This window comes from Triturus cristatus, chromosome 6 (genome assembly GCF_964204655.1).
Source record: "Triturus cristatus chromosome 6, aTriCri1.1, whole genome shotgun sequence".
In the NCBI taxonomy this organism is placed as follows: Eukaryota; Metazoa; Chordata; class Amphibia; order Caudata; family Salamandridae; genus Triturus; species Triturus cristatus.
In genome coordinates this window covers 114792779-114812085 of record NC_140589.1, presented here as the reverse complement: position 1 = coordinate 114812085, position 19307 = coordinate 114792779, and the positions used below count along the sequence as shown (strand labels likewise).

The 19307-nt window shown below is 44.8% G+C and overlaps 1 protein-coding gene across 1 annotated transcript in view; it reads right to left on the bottom strand.

Annotated features, from left to right (window-relative positions):
• Window positions 1–19307, bottom strand: part of LOC146816481 (exportin-5-like) — a 1583592-nt gene that overhangs the window by 1271979 nt on the left and 292306 nt on the right. Inside the window, 2 exon segments of the mRNA XM_085610325.1 lie at window positions 2057–2156; window positions 4269–4345. Coding sequence (XP_085466451.1) covers window positions 2057–2156; window positions 4269–4345 — 177 coding nt within the window.

Genomic DNA, 19307 nt, shown 5'->3' with positions numbered 1-19307 from the left:
TGATGTGAGGCAGTATCACGCGAGTGTTACCAGGGAAGGTTGGAGCAGGTATTCACTGCAGGGTTGTTTACGTTTCATGGACAGCCCCAGAGTGTGTTCACCTCTGCCCGATGATGCTTCTGAGCTCTGCTTCTGACACCACAAGGCTCCTGCACCAGCTCCCATATCATACAGCGGGGTGTGTGCCTTCTATCACTGCAAAGCGCCCTGAAGGTGCATGTTGGTGCATTACTCTCGCCAGAAGCTTCACATGTTGTGCAAAATTTCCAGACCACCTCCATCATGTTCGCTGCGGCTACTGAACACTCTGCCTTTTTGGCAATGCCTACAGAGGGCCAGTTTGCCCTTTCCTGTGGTATGCATTTGCACCGATTACCCCTCTTCTTGCAATGCTTCTCTTGCACTATAATTCACGACCACTCAAAAAAGCTAAAATAGTTTCCGACCCTAGAGGGTAAGGTTTCCACCTATGCCTACGGCTAAGTCCAAAGCATGTGAAAGCGATACGCCCCAGGCAGCACCTTTATTAAACAAGGGGGCAAAGGGGAGGGAAAAGAAAGGCGATCGCTAAAGCTATCGCCTTTGTGAAAAACAAAGCCGCGAGTGGTGCGCGCGCGCCCATATGCTTTCAATTATCGCACTCGTGTCTATGCACGATAATTGAAACCATATGGCAGGAAATGCGCATAATAGACACCAATAGGCCAGGGGCAGAGCTATGCGCCCGCCTCTGACCTATTGGTGTCTATTTTACAAAACAACACGCACGGAAAGGCCAATAGCAGGCCACAAAGGTAAATTCACACGCACGAGCGTGTGCATTTTCCAGGTCGATTTTCAAAACCCGGACAAAAGGACTCTTGCCTGCACAAGCACTGCCGCGCAGTGCAAAGCAGGTCGCGAGACCTAAAAACAAATGCATTTTTAAGTTTCAGGAGTAGCAGGACTAGGAGTCATTTAACGTTTCAAAATTAACTGATATTCTGGTGGTCTAAGGAGCATCAAATGCAATGTAAAAATTGAAAGGGGTTCTATGTATAGTTTACTGGCAAAATGTAAGTTGCTGACCCTGCTGTTCATCTAGATAAGTATGTGCCTCTTGTACAATACCTCATCACTCCTAGGATGATAAGGTGTCTATGGGCACTGCTGTGATTCCAAGATCAATATGCCATATCGATTGAAACAGCTTTCTCCCAGGACATTGTGTCGAAAGCGACACTGTTTCTGAGGACATTTGGAATCAGAGCCTCTGTCTTAACATTAAACGAAGACTTCTGAGGAGTTGGTGTTGTGCACAGTAATTTTATTTTGGGATTAGAAATAGTTGCTCCTTATCGGTTTGTAATGATGGTAAATGAGAAGACTAGCTAGATATTGTTGATACTAATGTCCTTGTTATCAAGTTCTTCAATACGGACAATACAAGTTGTCTATTTGATGTCAAAGTCTTTGAAGCTGGCTGGTAGTGGTGAGATTGTTCTTACATTTATTTTAATAAAACATCCTATTTCAGATTAGTTGGTGATGATCGGCTGATATTAATTGCCTAAACAGTCACTGAAACCGAACAATTTCTTTTACAAAGGTAGGTCCTGGAGGTCCATATGGATTTGGAGACTAGAGTCATCAATTTTCCTTTTTTTTTTTTTTGAGCAACCAGTGCAGCCTCAATACAATGAGGGCTGTCAATATGCTGCTTACTCGTTATTTCTACTACTGACCTAGAAATAAAGATTGCTATTTTTTATATTCAGTGTCTCAAGAAACCCCCACGAATAAGGTAATACAATATAACCAACCTTGTTCCTATTACAGTCTTGGCTAGGCTGAACTTGTAGTACTCTGGGAAAATTGGCTGACATTTAAACTGTCTTATTCTCTGTTAAAAGTCTCCTCCAACTTGCACCTAGATGGAGCTACTGACTGTTTATGAATATTAATAAAGATACCATGATGGAGATGTTAATGATCTCTGCTGAAGAATCACTTGAATGTCACACGAAATCACAATATTGTGAACCGAAAAACCTAAAATAACTATATGAAACCATACCTTTATATTGCAGAGTCTTGATCCAATGGAGCACAAGACCTGGCATAGCGTCTTTAGAATATTGTTGTGCTTCTTAGTCATCTCTTCTCCAGCAGTTATTCTATGTGAAAAAGTGAGTGTTACTACAGTGCAGACACAGAGGCAAAAGAACCTATACTAAACAGGTAAGTGTAGCAATAATTCTAATATAAATTCTAAAAGATTCAGCTAAATTTCCAAGAGGTTACAGATCAAAATTAACAACATTTGTTTTGCAGATAATTCTCACAACCAGAGTACTAAAACTGCTTTCAGTAGTTATTACATATTGGGCCCTTCCAAGTAAAATAACCCACATTTCAAGTCACGTAGCCAACAATACAAGGCACTTTAACTGCACCACCCAGTCTAAATTACTCTAGTGTGGCTCCTCTTCAAAGCATGGAATCTCAATCATTGGTCACACCTCAAGCCATGTGAGACATCTACATGGAAAAAAAAGTCAGCCTTTTTCCCAAGAAATGTCTCACAGCAAATAAATGAAAGCTCTGTTAAAGTCACTTTAAAATCAATGTCATTCTGAAAATAACTCCAGATGCACCCTGATGCAACACCATTAACTACTTTCGATACCAAGGCAAACTCTAGACTACTAAAACAATGCCTCATGAAACACACAAGGGGATGGGAGGAATGCTTGCAAATCTGTTTAACCACTGGCGATCACTCAGGGTAGCATCCCAACCCATGGTTGATTGTGTTCGGGTTCAGGGAGGATTTGGCCTGGCAGTTTAGGCCATCCTTTCCCATGAGAAACAGTCAAGCCGGATTTGCATATGACTGGGTCCAAACTGAGGCTGCATGGTGAGCAAAAGAACGATGGGTTGGAGTGCTACCCTGAGTGATTGCTAGTGCCTGAGATTAACTCAAGCATTCCCTTTATTACCTTGTAGTTTTTGCATTTGACACCCTAAGTGAGCAGTGTATGCCCAGATGTGGGTCCCATGCTCTCTGTGTCACTGGAACCAAGCTGTACCTGGCTGATGTGACCACAAATCAGGCAAAACCAGTCCTGGGTTGTTTTTGGTCCGCTTCAGGGAGAAGCTGGCTTGGCAGTTTGGGCTGGATTGTTCCCATGAGGAGCAGGGTCAAGACTGATTTGCACATGGCTGGGTCCAAACTGAAGTAGCATGGTGGGCGAAAAAGCAATGGGTTGGGACGCTACCATGAGTGAATGCCAGTGGTTAGACAAATTGCAAGCATTTCTCCCATCACCGTTTGTGTCTTTCAAACTATGCCTCACCCAACCCAGTCAAAGCCTAAATATATTTCATATCCACCATATCATCTGCTTCAACATTGCCTAATCATGTTGCCTCATGAACTCAAAGGCAATTGCTCAGTGTTCAATTTGCAAATAATTGTAAGGAGCATCAATGATCATGTGAAGCTTGTATCTTCCCAAGGGAGGAGTAACTTTGAGTTCTTCTGTATCTCCTGGACAGGTCATCTACATGCACACTGACAACAGGTTAAGTCTCAGCACAAGGATACCCGTGGGGTGACAGCTGCGCTGTACACGTCTATTTTACATTACATAATACATACACAAGTATAGCAATGCAGCAGTTCATAAATTTGCTCCTGGGACAGCCTCGCTAATTAGTGGTATGAGAAAGACTACAAGTCCATGTTCTTTCCCTGTTCTGGTCCGTGCTAATTTACTATACTGCACATAGCGTGCTTTGGGACATTTACAATCCCGCACAGTGCACGGACGAGAATCAATCACTGTAATATCACTTTCCATTACCACAAACGGGCTTTCCCCAATAGGCATTTGCAGTAAATTTGCGACTGTATTTTACTTCAGGATTAACAGTATGACTTTCCTTTCTGCTACACATTGATAAGAATGTGTGCTGATGTACGAAGGAATGGATGGACAGCGAAGAATTATAGCAAACTGTAACCTTGTGACCATGCACCACTTTGTAATTAGTCTGCATGCATAAGACAACGTTTGGCTTGTAAGATGATAGAAAAATAACGCATCAGTAACTATTCTTCAAAGATTTAATAATGGCCAGTCTCTTTAGCATACACAGGGGGATTGTAATTCCTCATCAACCTTCATTACTGCAGATGCATGGGTTATAAGAACACTGGAAAGCAGATATCAATGGGTGCGACTAGAAGACCACACTTTTTAATACTTTTTAAGATTACTAACTTTGCAGCGGAGAGGATGTAGTTCATGGCAGACTCTCCAAATAAAATCGGAAGCAGGGTGGTGTATTTATATTTCTCCTAAAAATATAAGAGGTAGAACTATGGTCAAATACAAAGTTTAACTCTTCATAAACACATACAAAGTAACAATGTGAAAAAGCATTTATGTAAACAGCCCACACCTGCCAACAGTTTTTCATTTGATAGAGGAATACTGAAACTTGCACAATATTTTCGTAAAGTACATTTTAAGGTGTGGGTTTTAGATTTTTCACAACGTATAACGTGGCCTCAGATAACAGTGACATGATACAATGGAGTCCAGGCAGCAGCGTTAGACCAAGGTATGGATTGATGTCCAGGTGACATTTTTTTCAGCAACTCATTCATCTTGAGTGCAGCAACAGCCTAAAATCTGGCATAATGGAGCTTGCCCTAATCAAAGCAGGCCTCGATCCTATGGTGAACTATGACAATACCCACCCAATTTACTAAACACACCTGCACACAACGCTCAAAAATTTGCAAAGAGTTGTTTTGATTTCCTACTCACCCTGGTCTCAGTTGATCTCCAAGACCCCCAAAGCAAGCTCCAGACACTCTTGACTAATTTCAATGAGTTTTGCACTTCACCGGACTTGGAGATCAACACTACTAAAACCAATGTGATGTCCTTTAATCAACACAAATCTTTTAAGGGTAGCTTCTTCTTGGGGGAGTGTCCCCCTTCAGAAGGTTGATTCGGTTGCGTATCTTGGGGGCACATTCACGGAGGGTATGTCCTGGCATATTCATATCAACAAGGCAACCCTTAAGAGGGTGTAACCACTATAGGTATCCTGCTTTCTGGCAATATGCTCCTGGACCATAATGCATTTGTTAGGGAGCAGGGAGTCCCCAACTCGCTTTATAGCTTGCATGCTGGTATATGTAGATACTGTGAGAAACTGGCTCTATATATACTACACCAATATGAGGTATAGTGTGTATGGATACCAGGTGACCCCAGGGGTAGGCAGAGGTTAAAGTTAGATAGAACCTTACTCTCTATTTGTGGTAGAGGGGTCCAGCAGTATGGCAGTATCAGAGGACACTGTTAAGCATTTGATGTACCCACTCAGTCAGCAAATGAATTCATACACTCAAGGACTGAACTCTAGACCAATTGTTTTTGTATAAAAAATATAGTGTTGTTTTATTTTAGAACCAAGCAAGCCTGGCACAGGTGAGCAATAAATACTCTACAGTAATAAGTTGCTGAATGTAGAACAGTTTGAAAATGCAATAGAATTGTACTTTGTTTGATTTACAGGGGATGCAATAGGTTGAAATACTTAGTAGATACAGTACATTGAAATGAATAGGCTTTTTCAGTAAATTACAGGTAAGTTACTTTTTACGTTACTTTTCTAACTCAGTGCTGGATACCTGGATTCAGCACTGGGACACTTCCTGCAAACACGTAAGAAAATACGTTTTGGTTATTCGTGCCATTTTTTAATTTCAAATATTTTTATAGAGGTTCATAATAAACAAAAATAACCACAAATGACAAAATTGGAATAATATATGAGCAAGACATTTGTGTCAAAATTACAAGCTAACATCGCATATAATTGTGATGTACCAATAATTAGAACTCCAAAACCTATGTATACCAAGGATAAAAAGAAAGAGAAGAAGAAAAAAGCCCTTGAGAAAACAAAAGAAAAGAAAGAAAAGAGAAAGAAGGAGACAAAAAATAGATAATAAACAACAAGAGGAAACCTATATTAAGGGACCAATAGCATTAATGTACATCTATTGGGAAGTTCACTATAAGCACAAAAAAATACTAAACAGACCATCAAGTATTGTAGAAATAATATTACAGAGAAAACAAACTGAGCATGATTATTCACGGGGGTTGTGTGTATTGAAGTAAATGTCCAAGGAATTCCACAGTGGTCTAAACAAGGGTTTCCATGGAAAACACTGTAGCACAATATTGTCTGCACCCCTAAAGTGAATAACCCAGTTCATCCATCCTTTATATGAAGTTTTGTGTGTCTCCTTCCAATTATTAAGTACCATCTTCACTGCTGACGTAGGTAAGAGATCCAAAAGGGCTTTGCCCGTATCATTACATAAATCAACCATTAAAAAAACAATAGTTAGTACAGAAAGGAAAATGCTACTTACCAGTATGCATCTGTTCTTGGCATGTAGAGCTGCAAATCCACACACCATGCATAGATCACCATCTGGTGTTGGACCTGGATGTTTGTACTTGTTTTTGTCTTGGAAAAGTCTTTGGAAGTCACGGGATAGGTGACTCCTCCTTTGGACTATAGTGCACATGGGCATCGGCTCCATCTTCAGATTGTTTTTCGCCAGCAGGGAAATTATGGAGTTTTGTGATAAACAGATAAGATGCCCATGTATGCTGTATCTAAATAAGATAGCACTGGAACAGATAAAGGTAGCCGAGGAGGTGGGTGGGCGTGCGTGGATTTGCAGCTCTACATGCCAAGAACAGATGCATACTGGTAAGTAGCATTTTCCGTTTGAGGCATATGAACTGCAGATCACACACTATGCATAGATTGTATAGCAGTACACCTCTCTAGCGGCGACCACCAGTATCTGTTGCAGTAGTTTGAAATAATGTTTTGAGTACAGCCTGGCCAATACTAGCTTGTTGTTTTGTTTGCACATCTACACAATAGTGCTTTGTGAATGTGTGCGGTGTAGATCACGTAGCTGCTTTGCAGATGTCATCTAAGTGAATGTTTCCTAAAAATGCCATTGAAGCCCCCATCTTTTGGGTAGAGTGGGCTTTAGGGGGAACTGATAATGTACGTTTTGCTTTGTGATAGCAAATCTGTATGCATTTGACAATCCACCTTGCTATCCCAGATTTTGATATGGGGTTGCCTTTGTGTGGTGGTGAGAAGGACACAAAAAGTTGTTTTGTCTTACGAAAAGGTTTTGTTCTTTCAATGTAATAAAGCAGTGCTCTTTTTACATCTAGAGTGTGAAGAGCTCTTTCTGCGACTGTTTGTGGTTGCGAGAAGAATACTGTCAATTCCACAGACTGATTGAGGTGGAAGGGAGAAATAACCTTAGGGAGTAATTTTGGATTGGTTCTGAGAACCACTTTGTAATGATGGAGTTGTAAAAAAGATTCTTGAATATTCAGTGCCTGTAGCTCACTGACTCTTCTAAGGGAAGTAATGGCCACTAGGAAAGCGACTTTCCATGTTAGAAATTGTAGTTCGCATTGGTGCAGAGGTTCAAAAGGAGGGCCCATTAGTCTTTTGAGAATTATGTTTAAATTCCACACAGTGAGGGTGGTACACTGAGGGGAATTATTCTTTTGAGGCCTTCCATAAATGCGTTGATGGCAGGTACCCTGAATAGCGACAAGTGTGGTCTATTTTGTAAGTAGGCTGCTATGGCAGCAAGGTGTAACCTAATAGATGTGTATGCCAAGTTACACCTTTGGAGATGCAGCAGATAATCTTTAGATGTGTTGAATAGACACATCTAGAGGATCAATGGTGTTATTGTGACAATATATCACAAATCTTTTCCACTTGGCTGCATAGCAGGCTCTAGTGGTGGGGCGTCTAACTTCCTTGATAATGTTCATACAGTCAAGGGGAAGGTTAAGGTAACCGAACTCTAAAGACCTCAGGAGCAAAAATTGCTAGGTTGAGCTGTGCTGAGTCTGGATGTCTCATCTCTCCACGGCTCTGGGTTAAGAGACGTGGGGAGAGGTGTAGTTTTTGGTGCAGGACTACAGATAGTTCCAGCAATCTGGTGTACCACGGTTGTCTGGCCCATGTTGGAGCAACTAGGATGAAAGTCAGTGAGTGTTGCTGTAGTTTGCGTTACACCAGTGGAATTAATAGGAGAGGCGGAAAAGCGTACGCAAATCTGACTGACCAATTTATCCATATCGCATTTCCTTTGGACAACAGGTGTGGATATCTGGCAGCGAAGCTTGGGCATTTGGCGTTTTCATGAGTGGCAAAGAGATCTATCTCTGGTTGCCCCCACATGTGGAAAAATGGTTGAAGAACTTGTGGATGAAGTTCCCACTCGTGAATCTGTTGTGGCTGACGACTTAACAGATCAGCTATGTTGTTCTGGACTCCCGGGACATGTTAGGCTTGGAGAAAATTTTTCTGAGCAATAGCCCATCTCCATATGCTTTGCGCTAGTTGAGAAAGCTGTAAGGAGTGTGTCCCGCCTTGTTTCTGAATGTAGTACATTTATTTATTTATTTTGAAGGTTTTATAGAGCGCGAACAAGATCCTTGCGGATATCAGAGTGCTTTACATGAAATCAGGCTAATTATACAAACAGATAAATGCAGGTAAGTCATGTATACATACCAACTCGTGCAAAGGGAAGCAGTAGGGTACAAAACAAAACATATCTGTTGAATCAGGTCAAGGTCAGATAAAGTGACTAGAATGTCTAGTTGGACCCTTGTCATAGTAAAGATTACTAGTAAGGGTACGATTGATCTCAGAATTTCTTTAGTCTATAATCAGGTGAATTTTGCCATGAGAATCGCTTTTACTTCCTTTTTGAAAGATGCGGTAGAAGCATTCAGTCTGGTTTCTGGGGGAAGTATATTCTATATCCTGGGCGCCATCCCAGAGAAGGATCGTTTATACGTTTTTTTCTTGTTGAATCTTTGAGGTTTCAGTAGCAGGTTCTCCGCACTTCTTGAAGATCTTGTCCCACCAGAGATCGTCAACTTCTGTGCGAGGTAGCTGGGTGCATTGTGATGTATAGCCTTATGCGTCATGCAGGCTTTTAGGTGAATTCTGTCTTCAAGCGGTAACCAATTCAAGGCTTTTAAGTCTGGGGAAATATGGGAACTTCTTTTCGAACCAGTGATGAGTCTCCCTGCAGCATTTATTGAGGCTCTTAGGGGTGCTGTTGTCGTTTTTGGAAGGCCACACAGAGACACTTAATTATTTTTTATTTTGAAGGTTTTATATAGCGCTGGCTAGACCCAGAGCGGTTTACAAGATAAGGATAGTATAAGGCACATAGGGTATAAAAGCATATGAAAGGTAGTGCAACAAAAATATACAAAGTAGAGACAACATGAGCATTATACAAAACCAGATAAATAAAACAGGGGCAGGAGCTATACATTTAAGTAATTAGGTAAATGGTGAAACAGGAGAACAGGGTATAAAATTACTGAACAAATATCGTGTGATAGATAAGAAATCAGGAGTAGGACAGAGGTTAGGAACCCCAATAATAATTGAGGAGGTGGGTTTTGAGGTCTTTTTTTAAACTAAAATAGGAGGGATTACAGCACAGGTTTTTTGGGAGGGCATTCCAGATGATAGGGACATTGCCAGAGAAGGAGCGAGATTGTGTAGCTTTCTTTTTATGCAGAGGTGGGATTAGGAGTAGGGTGTTGGTGCTTCTCAGAGGTCGAGTGGAGCACGCAGTGTGGAATTTCTTTGAGAGGTAATGTGGAGTGTTTTGGTGGAGGACTTTATGAGTAATGCAGGCGGTTTTGTAGGCGGATCTGCCTTCGATAGGGAGCTATTTAAGAGATTTGAGAGCCGGTGATATATGATCGAAGCGTTTGCAGCCCGTGATGAGCCTGGCAGCAAGGTTGAGCACAGCTTTGATTGGAGCTAGGTGTACTTTGGGGATTCCATTAAGGATGGCATTACCATAATCAATACGTGACAGAACAAGCGACTGAACTACGAGTTTGAAATCATCGGTGGGTATGAATGGTTTAATTTTCTTGAGGTGACGGAGAGTGAGGAGGGCTCCTTTGGCAGAGTTTTTGATGTGAACATTAAGGGTTAGGGTGTTGTCGATAGTGATGCCAAGAGATCTGACGTAGTTGGACAGGGTGAGTGAGCAGTTGAGTGCATTGAAGTCAGGGATCCATGATTGAACAGGTAGAGGGTTATTTTTGGGGGAGAAGAGAATGATTTCGGTTTTGTTAGGGTTGAGTTTGAGATGATTGGAATGGAACTAGGTTTGGATCTTGGTAAGAGTGTTGTTCAGGTGCAAGATGTCAGCATGAGTTTTAATCTTGTAATAGATTTGGGTGCCATCGGCGTAGAGGTGGTAATTTATGCCTGCTTGGTTAAGAATGAGGGTGAGGGGTTCCATAAAGAGGTTAAAGAGGGAGGGAGAGAGAATAGATCCTTGGGGGACTCCAAGGGAGACAGGAGTGGGGAGACACTTCCGTACTGTACACGAGGGATAACTAGAGCTTGTACTGCCAGCTTGAAGTCATTGACTGTCAGGAAGGTTTTCAGCTTCCTCTGTGTTTTTCTGGAAGTTTGCTCCCTTTGTTGCGTTGCTAATCTGTTTCTGCATAGTGAGGTTGCTGTCCAGAGTTATTCCCAAGGATTTCGCTGAGTCCACAATGTTCGGTTGAACGTTGAGTGCAGTAATATGTTTGATCAAGTCTTGCATAATGGGGACTTTGGCGGGTGGAGCTATAAGGAGGAATTCGGTTTTTGGAGCGTTCAATTTGAGATGGCTTTCTGCCAGCCAAGTCTGGCTGTTCCTGAGTGTTGTGTTAAGCAATTTAATGTCTTCTAGGGTGTGAATCTTAAGATAAAAAGTTGTGTGTTGTCGGCGTACATATGATATTGCACGTTAGACGCATGTAGCATTTCGGTGAGAGGTTCCAGGAACAGGTTAAACAATGTCGGAGATAGTGAGGACCCTTGCGGGACCCCCAACGTAACTGGTACGGGTTTGGAAAGAGTGTTGTTGACCTTGAATTTTTGCGTTCGGTTATGGAGAAAAGAGGTAAACCAGTATAGCACTGATCCAGATAGCCCCATTCTATGTTTCAGAAGATATATCAGATTCTCGTGTTTGACCGTATCAAAGGCGGAGGGTAGGTCTAGCAGGATGAGTAGGCATGATTCGTTCTGATCAAGGATTTGTAGCGCATCGTCAATAATGTGTGTCATGGCTGATTCAGTGCTGTGGCCTGCTCTGAAGCCTGATTGGCGTTTGTTAAGAAGGTCAAAGTGATCAATATGTTTAGTCAATTGGTGGTGTACACATTTTTCAAGTAATTTGGCCAAGGTAGGAATATTGGAGATGGGACGATAGTTGTTTAGGTCCGTAGGGTTAGCTGTGGGTTTCTTTAGAATGGGTGATACCTGTCCGACTTTGAGAGAGTCCAGGATGCAGCCTTGTTGGAGTGAACTGTTAATGATTTTGGTCCAGAGAGGCAGAAGCCATGGGGTTAAGTCTTTAACAGGATTTGCCGGGAGAGGATCGGTGAGGTGATTGGCAGGCTTCAGGGCATTAAGAATCTTGCCTAAAGCTTCTTCAGTGTAAGTAGCAAAGGATGACCAGGCTGCGCCGTTTTTTAAGTCAAACTTTGAGGGGATTTGGTGTGGCGTGGTTGGTAGTGGAGGGGAGGTGTTCGTAGGAGGACCGGAGAGTAGTAATAGGTCATTTAGGAGATCCTTCTTGATGTTGTCAGTCTTCTGATTAAAGAAGACAGAAAATTCTTCGCAGTTGGGTTGCGGGCGGGCTATGTCTTGTAGCCGTTGAGGAGCGTCCTTAGATTGGGTTTTGATTAGCTCAAAACGTTTTTGGGGACGATTTCTTGCTAGGTCTAGTTGGTGGCAGAAAAAGTCAGCTTTAGTGCGCTTGATCTTTCTATAATAAGCATTTCTCTTTTTCCTTAGTAACTTGAGGTAATTAGAAGATGGGACTGATCTCCAGATGCGTTCATGAGTTCTGAGAGTCCGTCTATCCTTGTTAAGTAGACCGTTGTACCAGGGCTTAGAGTCTTTAGTGGAAACTCTCTTTAGTTGAAGGGGTGCTTCCTCATTAATTATCGAGGTCATAGAATTGAGGTAGTGGTTGGTGAGATCATGGACGTCAGAAGATCCTGCAGGGGGCAGAAGAAGGTTGTAGCTGGGGCAGGGTAGTATGTTGGGGTTGAGTTTTTTCAAGTCTCTTTTCCAAATCTTTGGTTTTGTGGATTGAACAGAGTTAAGTTTCAATGTTTCGTTGATAAAGAAGGTGATAATATAATGGTCTGACCAGTCACAGGGTTGGATCGACTCCAACTGAATGACATCACTTTTGGAGATTATTAAATCCAGGATGGAGCCTTTATTATGTGTAGGGCTGTTGCACATTTGGGTGAGGGCTACATCATCAAGGAAGTGTTTGAGACTATTGACCACTGCATCGTTGTGGTCGTTCCAATGGAGACTGAAGTCGCCCAGCAATATTTGGGTATTTTGCCGCCCGGTGTTCGTTGAAACCATATCCATGTGGTGTTTGGTGAAGATGAGGTTGTCCCCAGGTGGATGATAGATGATGTGTAGCGTGCATACTGGTTTGCCGTTGCTGCTAATGTCGAGGCATATGTATTCGCAAGAGGGGAATACAGGGGATATGGCTCTGTTTACAGTGATGTTGCTATGATGTATACAGGCGATACCTCCCCCTATCTTATCGATTCTATCCAATCTAATGATGTCGTAGTTAGGGGGCACTAGAATGTCGATGAGTGGAGTGGAGGATTCCATTAGCCAGGTTTCTGTTAATATGATCAGGTCCAGCTCCTATGAGATGATGAGTTCCGCTATACCCGCTGCGTGTCTAGAGGCAGATCTACAATTTAGGAGTGTGCATTTAAGACGAGGTGTGATGAGGGAAGAAGTGGGATCCTGAATGAGAGGAACTCTTCTTAGGTTGTTATCGATGATTCCTCTATTGTTGTGTGGACCTGAATGGGTTGAGGGGGATAGTAGGTATGGACATCTGAGTGGGAGTTAAGGGGTTCGTAGGAGTGGGTTCGTAAGAGTGTAGTAGAGAGAGAAGATCGCTCTCCGAAAACTGATTGATGCTTCGCCTTGGGCGGGTTAAGATATTACGGGAGGGAACTGTTTTCCAACTCGGTGGAGTAAGTTTCGAGGTGAAAGTTGGGTGATTCAGGCGCTCGCTAGATGTAGATGTTCTTGAGGGAGTAGTGTGCCATGATTGTCTTGACATCACCTCCTTAAAAGATTGGAGTTCCTTTTTGATTTGGTGAAGTGCGGTCATAATCTCATCCAGTCTTGGGTCTGGTGCGGTTATGAGTGAGGTTGGTGGCTGTGTTATGCATGTGAATGGCTGCGAAATGGTCCGGTTGGGTGTGTGATCAGGTGCAGGTATGAGTAGTGTTGGCGGCAATGTTGCGAATGTGGATGGATGAGTTGTGGATGTAGATGGTTGTGTTATGCATGTGGATGGTTGCAAAGTGGTCCGGTTGGGTGTGTGATCAGGTGCAGGTATGAGTAGTGTTGGAGGCAATGATGCGAGTGTGGATGGATGGGTTGTGGATGTAGATGGCTGAGTTGTGGGGGTGGCTGTCTGGAGTGTGGGAGTGGTAATTGGGAGCGGGGTGTGTTCTGAGGGCAGTGAGTTTTCAGAGTGGTAATGGGGTGTCCTATTATGAGCAAACAACTGACCATGGGCGGGTGGCCATGATGGGTGGAGTATGTGTAATACGTAACATTATGAGACAAGGATGAGGTAATGGGGGAGATGGTTATGGGGGGATGATGTTAAGGGGGAGGGGAGCTATGATCTTAAGGGGTTCAATATCTATTGGGGGAGCGTATGCTGTCTCAGACGTGCTGGGAGGTGGAATGTGTGGGTTTGGTGAAGTGATGTGAGGTGTGTTAGTGGGAGGGGTAGTCTGTGTGGAGGTATCGTATGAATCAGATGCCATTAGTGGATGGGGTGGTAGAGGGGAGAGGTTGTCCGACGGGGTGGGAGATGTTACATCTTGTGTACTGGAGATGGGAGTAGATTGGGTAACAGCTTGGGGTTTAGACACTAGTTTTTTAATGATGGGGAAGATGTTGTCCAGGAGATTTAAACTACGGTCAGTGGCTTGAATGAGGATAGTTCCATTATTGTAGATGGTGATGGTTTCAGTCGCTTGGAAGAGCTGGGAGGGGGAAATACAAATAACTAGACCATGCGCTGTTTTCCTCGTGGAAGAGATCGATAGTGCATCTAGGAATGCTTTCCTGCAGGAAAGAAGAACGCATATGGCGTAGATCCTACGACAACGACGATCGTAACAACTACATCCTACAGAGAAAAAATTATCTCTCAACCATTAAATTAGCAAAAAGAACTTACTTCGTGAACGCCATCAAAGAGGCCAAGCAAAAACAACAAACCCTCTTTTCCATAGTAAAATCGTTCACCAAACCAAAAGCACTCCAACCAGAAATCCCCCCCTCCCTAGAACTATGTAGTAAGATCTCTGACTACTTCGAGGAAAAAATCAGCTCTATCCACCAAACCTTATCCCCCCCCCCCCCCTCCGGTGTACTCAATCATGGAGCGAGACCAATCTCGTCCGACCGCTAACAGGCTCGAACACTTTACCCCGGTGACCCTGACCCAGACCAGAGAAGCGATTCTCTCATGCAAATCTGGCTCACCTTCTGACCCCTGTCCCCCCAAGATCCTCCACACTATCATTGATGAAATTAACCCCATCATCAATGAAATAGTCAACCTCTCCCTCAAAACTGGCTCTGTTCCTCTTTCTTGGAAAAAGGGTGTGGTGAAACCCCTTATGAAAAAGGCAAACAAACCCCCCTCTGATTTAACCAACCTTCGTCCCATCACCCTGTTACCTGCGCTTGGCAAAATAACAGAACAACTAGTCCACAAGGAGCTCAAGTCCTTTCTTGATACCCACAACCTACTCCACCCCCAGCAATCCGGTTTCCGGTCTAAACATTCTACTGAGACCGCCCTGATCGAGCTGACCGATACCATCAAAGGTCTCCAAGATCAAAGGAAGAAGGCCATTTTGATCCTTCTTGACCTCACGGCGGCCTTCGATACTATTTCCCACTCCATTCTGCTTAACAGGCTTATGGACATCGGCGTAACCAACTCGGCCCTTGCCTGGATCAGTTCCTTCCTCAGTGACAGGTTCCAAACTGTTTCACTGGGCCCTTTCCAATCGAAAGTGAAAAAGATCTTCTGTGGAGTTCCCCAGGGCTCCATTCTTAGTCCCCTTCTTTTTAATATATATCTCATCCCCCTGCTTACTCTCATAGAATCGTTCGGCATAACTGTCACGTCTTATGCCGACGATACTCAGCTTGTCATCCCTCTCGACGACAAGTCAAACACGGCCGAACTTAATCTCAAGCACTGCCTTACAGCGGTCTTTCAATGGATGGACGCCAACCACCTCCGCTGCAACTCCAATAAAACCGAAATCTTGCCCATTGGAAAGAATGCTTCTTTTATTCCAGCCCTGTGGTGGCCCGAAAACTCTGCCGCCCCACCGCAGACAGTATCATCGGCCAGAAACCTCGGAGTCATTTTCGACTCCGATCTCTCTTTTGACTCCCACGTCGCAACCGTAGCAGGTAAATGCTTCGGAATTATTAAGTCCATGCGAAAGTTCTTTGACTTTCTCCCGCTCGATTCTAGAAAGACCATTGCGGTAGCTCTCATACTCTCCCGAGTAGACTACTGTAATGGCCTCCTGGCAGGGACCAAAAAATCCACCCGACTGAAACTACAGAGTGTCCTGCACACTGCTGCTCGGCTCGTCCTCAAACTGCCACGCAAATCTTCTATTTCGGCTGCCCTCAAATCCTTACATTGGCTCCCCTTGCACAAGAGAATACTCTTCAAAATTCTCATTGTTGCCTTCCGAGCCTTCAACAAATCCGGCCCAGCCTACCTGTCGAGACGCTTCCCTCACTATTCCCCGGGTCGCACTCTCAGATCCTCGCAAGAAAATCTCATGACTCCCCCCAAATTCAACCTGAAGACTAAGGGTGGAAAAACACTCAGTTTCCTTGCCATCAGAGCCTGGAACAGTATGCCAAGGCATCTTAGACTTCAGACGCAGGAGAAGCCTTTCAGGAAGCTCCTCAAAACGTGGATTTTCAACCTCTCCGATGACTGGACTAAAGCAGCGATCTAGTCCTCCAACTCCCCCCCGGTGATCTGGTCCTAGGTTTTACAGCGCCAAGATGCTCCCTTGGGAGCGAACGTTAGCGCTCTATAAATACCTATCCAATATCCAATATCCAATATCCATTGGGTTCTTCGTTTCGTGTGGAAAATGATATCAGTGGTTGTAATCCCGTTGTGTGGTGAGAAACAGGGGTCAGCGAAGAGAGTTTCAGGGTGGTGTTTTATAAAATTGTGCTTGAATCGTTTGGCTGATTTTTTTGATAGGTTGGGGGGATAAATGATGTTGTAGGTGTGTGTGCCTGTGAGCTCCATGCTATGACCAGCACAGAGGGTGAAATGGAATGGGGCGCAAGGTGGGTATGAGCCTCAAAGGGGTACGTGGTATGTGGCGAGGAGTGCTTGGGGGTGGGAGGGTAAGGAAGGGTGAGGACAGCAAATGAGGAGGTGGCTAAATAATCATGGACTGAAGGGGAAACGGGGGGTTGAATCTCAACTATCCTGGTGGTTGCACAGTAGGTGAAATGGGATGGGGCGCAAGGTGGGTATGAGCATCGTAGGGGTACGTGGAATGTGGCGAGGAGTGCTTGGGGGTGGGAGGGTAAGGAAGGGTGAGGACAGCAACTGAGGAGGTGGCTAAACAATCATGGACTGAAGGGGAAACGGGTGGGGTTGGATCTCAAGTATCCGGGTGGATGCACTAAGGGTGCTGGGAGTAGAGTAGGATGTGGGGGGAAAGAAGGAAAATACACGGGGCTTAGAAATAGAATAGAGTGGAATATATAGAGGGAAGAATGTAAAGAAGTTCTGACATGAGGTGATATGTCGGAGAGGTCTGTATACGCGGAGAATGTGGGTTATACCTCTATGGACGGGACAGTCTAAGATGGCCGACTCATTGGGAGAGGTCTTGCTAACTAGCTATGTAGTCCTTTGTTTGTGTCCATTAAGTGTGGGCGAGCCCATGTAGTCCTATTTCACTGTCCATTAAGCTGATGGGGAGCTGTGGGCTATCCAGTGTAGTCCTGTTTTTTTGTCCATGAAATTCTTGTGGCCAAATAGTCCTATTTTAGTTGTAACTAATTATATACAGAGGAGAGGCTGTTAAGCATAGTTAGGAGTGACCAGTGGATGGGGGAGGCCCCTTGTCCTTGTTATTTATGACCTCGGCCATTTTAGGAGAGAACAACCCAGAGCCACTGCCCTCTTAATAAGAAAGTAGAAATACGTGTAAATGCAGATCAAAAAAAATCACAATAAAGTCATGTGACACAAAGGTATCATTACCTTTACCACGATGTCGACGCTGAGGTCATTTCTGGCATAATTAGATTGTTCTGTTGGATTCATCAAGGCCCCCTTTGTTTCATGAGGGCTGTGTTGCCATGGTGTCGTGGACGCAATGTGAATAATATTTTCTTTTAAGTTGAGACTTCCGTCAAAAGAGCTACAACGAACGCGCTATCGGCGTTGTTGTGTGCTGTTGAGTGCAGCTCCTGAGGGGGTGGTGACGTGTAGTGATTTCACTTCGTAGCCTGGAGGTTTTCTTGTGTCCTCGCGGTGGGGCCTCCCGGGGTCTGCTGCTGCCGCGGCCCCGCAGTCTTGCCGCATCGCTCTCGGGTCTGCCTCCACTGCCTAAGCCCAGCAGTCTAGCCGTCTCGATTTAGGTTCACCAGGGACCCGCTGCTGCAGCGCCAGATAGAGAAAGCCCAACCGCCTCTTCCTGCGGTCTTCGGAGGCTTGATGCTGCGGACTGGGAGGGGCTCCTGCCGCCGTGGGCCGGATCTTCCGGGGCTTGCCGCTCCAGTAGCAGGAAGCCCGGAGTCTCGTCCTGGGGGTCACGGGGGGTCCACCGTTGTCGTGTCGGAGTGATCTTGAGGAATCTGTCTGCGGGACGCCGGGGGCTGCCGCAACAATGGGGAGAACCTACCACCTCGAGTCGGAGTCTCCAGGGGCTTGCTGCTCCATCGCCTGAGGACTCAGCCTGGGGTCTGTCTGCTGCCTCGGGGTCTTGAGGCTTAGCTCTGCGGGTCGCTGGGGGGCGCTCAGAGCATCCAGGACCAAGCTGGCCTCTGCCCTATTCTATCAGGCCAAGGCTCCTTAGGCTAATCGCCGTGTCCTATCCCCTTCGACTGTTGTCGGTGCGGACTAGGACAGCTTTGCCTGATATTTGATTCTGGAATGCTAGGAAGGCTAGGAAGATGGCTAGTAACTCCAGGTGATTGATATGGAGTAACTACTGTTGAGGCGTCCACCTGCCCTGCATGGTGTGATGCAATAGATGAGCTCCCTAGCCGGAGAGCGATGCATCGGCTGTTAGCACAATCTGTGGAACCGGTTCGATGAACGGTCGCCCTTTGGAAAGGTTTTTGGTGTTCCACCACTGCAGAGAGCGGTGCTTGCGACCGTCCACCAACAACAGATCTGTCAGCTGACCTTGCGCCTGGTTCCACTGACGTGCTAGACATTCCTGCAGGGGACGCATCTGGAGTCTTGCGTGAGGTACTATGAATATGCAAGAGGCCATCATCCCTATCAACTGCATGAACACTCGAGCTGGAAGAGAGTGAAATGTTGATATGAGGCTTTGTATGCTTGCTATCCTGGCTGGGCTGGGATATGCAAGTGCTTTTGAGGTGTTTATTGAAGCACCGAGGTATTGTTGTATGTGGGACGGTTGTAGGTGAGACTTTGCGTGGTTTACTGTGAACCCTAAGTCGTGGAGTAATTGGATTGTGGCGTGAGTGTGATGTACACACTGATGGTACGACTATGAACCAGTCTGGGAAGACATGGATGTGCTGTCTTCTTAGGTGAGCTGCAACTACCGCCAGACACTTGGTGAATATTCTGGGTGCTGTGGGGACTCCGAATGGGAGGACGTTGAATTGGTAGTGCTGACCGTCCACTACAAACCTGTGAGAGGTGTGAATGGGAATATGAAAGTAGGCGTCCTTGAGATCTAGAGTGGTAAGGAAATCGCCCTGTGAGAGAAGAGAAAGGACCTGTTGAAGCGTGACCATGTGAAAATGGTCTGAGTGTATGTACAGGTTTAAGGGTCTGA